This window comes from Pteropus alecto, unplaced genomic scaffold, assembly GCF_000325575.1.
Source record: "Pteropus alecto unplaced genomic scaffold, ASM32557v1 scaffold718, whole genome shotgun sequence".
NCBI lineage: Eukaryota > Metazoa > Chordata > Mammalia > Chiroptera > Pteropodidae > Pteropus > Pteropus alecto.
In genome coordinates, this window is record NW_006440676.1 from 114,613 (window position 1) to 116,011 (window position 1,399).

General features: G+C 47.6%; 1 protein-coding gene across 1 annotated transcript in view; it reads right to left on the minus strand.

Annotated features, from left to right (window-relative positions):
• SLC6A14 (solute carrier family 6 member 14) overlaps positions 1-836 on the minus strand; it is a 31,411-nt gene extending 30,575 nt beyond the window's left edge. Inside the window, exon 1 of the mRNA XM_006917901.1 lies at positions 654-836. Coding sequence (XP_006917963.1) covers positions 654-701 — 48 coding nt within the window. The 5' untranslated portion in view covers positions 702-836. The remainder of the gene's footprint in view (positions 1-653) is intronic.
• Positions 837-1,399: the final 563 nt, after the last annotated feature.

Below are 1,399 nucleotides of genomic sequence, written 5' to 3' on the forward strand. Positions count from 1 at the left end.
AAGAAAGAAAGAAAGAAAGAAAGAAAGAAAGAAAGAAAGAAAGAAAGAAAGAAAGAAAGAAAGAAAGAAAGAAAGAAAGAAAGAAGAAAAAGAAAGGAAAGAAAGAATTGAAAAATTCATAGACTTCTTTTCCTATAGGCTTATAGTTTTGAATGTTTCAAGTTAAGGGAAGTTTAACTTCTCTCCCTATCTTAGAGAGTAAAATCAGTGCTTTTCTGAAAGCCAACAAATAATATTCAAAGACAAATTCTCCTGTCCCACCAGGTGGAGCAGCTCTCTCTCCACTTCAGAGGTAAGGGGTTGTCTCTCTACTTATTAGCTGTTCTAGGGTATGGAGGATTCCTCAGGTAGAGTAAGAACAGTGTTTTTCCTCATTCCCCTCCAGCATATGGACACAGTTTGGAGAGAAAGAGAAAACAGGATTTTCTGGGCACATTCAAGGTACAGGATGAGGTGATCCTGTCTTCTAGCTACCAGAGTTAAGAGCTGTTCTATTTTTCCTCTACTCAATAGAGACATCTCAGGCACACCTGAAGGCAGTTGAACAGAAATGTGAAGAAGTAATAGGCATAGAAAACAAAACTTGAGACTTGCCTCCCCTTAAATTTTTCCTTCCCAGGCCCACCATACCTCCGCAGCTCCCAGACCCCTACCTCCTTCCCTCTGCACTTGAAGAAGCTGGGACACTTCAACTTGTCCATGGTTCACTCACTCTCTCTGCTCGCTCTGCCTAGTCTCGTCTCGCAGTCTGGCTGAGCTTGACTGGTGACAGGTGCACACTTCCCCGTTTCTATCTGCCAGAGTGAGCCACCTTACCCAGGGGTGGGACAATTTATGGAGGGAAGCTCTCTCCTCCCCCTCCTGGGCGACCTGTCAATTACCGGAAGAGACCAAAGTGAGGCTCTGGTTTTTCCCCAGGTAAGCTGGCATGTAGCAATCCCCTTCCCGGCCCCAGGAAAGGGCTGGGCTGTGAGAGAGCAGAGCAGCTTGAGCCAAGACGACTGACAGCCTTTGACTCAGAGCCGAACAGGTGCCTTCGCAATCTCTCCCTATTTTTCCCCCCGATTCCCCGCTTCCTCCTTCTAGCCTCCTCCGCCTAGTCTCCTCTCTGTCCGGAGGCCAAGTGCTGATCTCCACTGGTGCTAGAGGGGGGAAGGGCACGGTGTGCGGGGCCCATTTTGTTGCCCAAGATTTTTTTTTGAACGGATGGTACCACGCTGGGCTCTGGGATTTCCCAAATTTTTGCCACTCACTAGAAAACACTTGATCCCCTGGAGCAAAGGCTGCTCCCAGAGGGAAAGCTACTGAATTGGGCACCTTGAAAAGCAGCCAACTGAGATATGATTACTCAGCTGGCTCTGCCTGAAAAGGGCGAATTTGAGCCTATGTCTCAAGCACA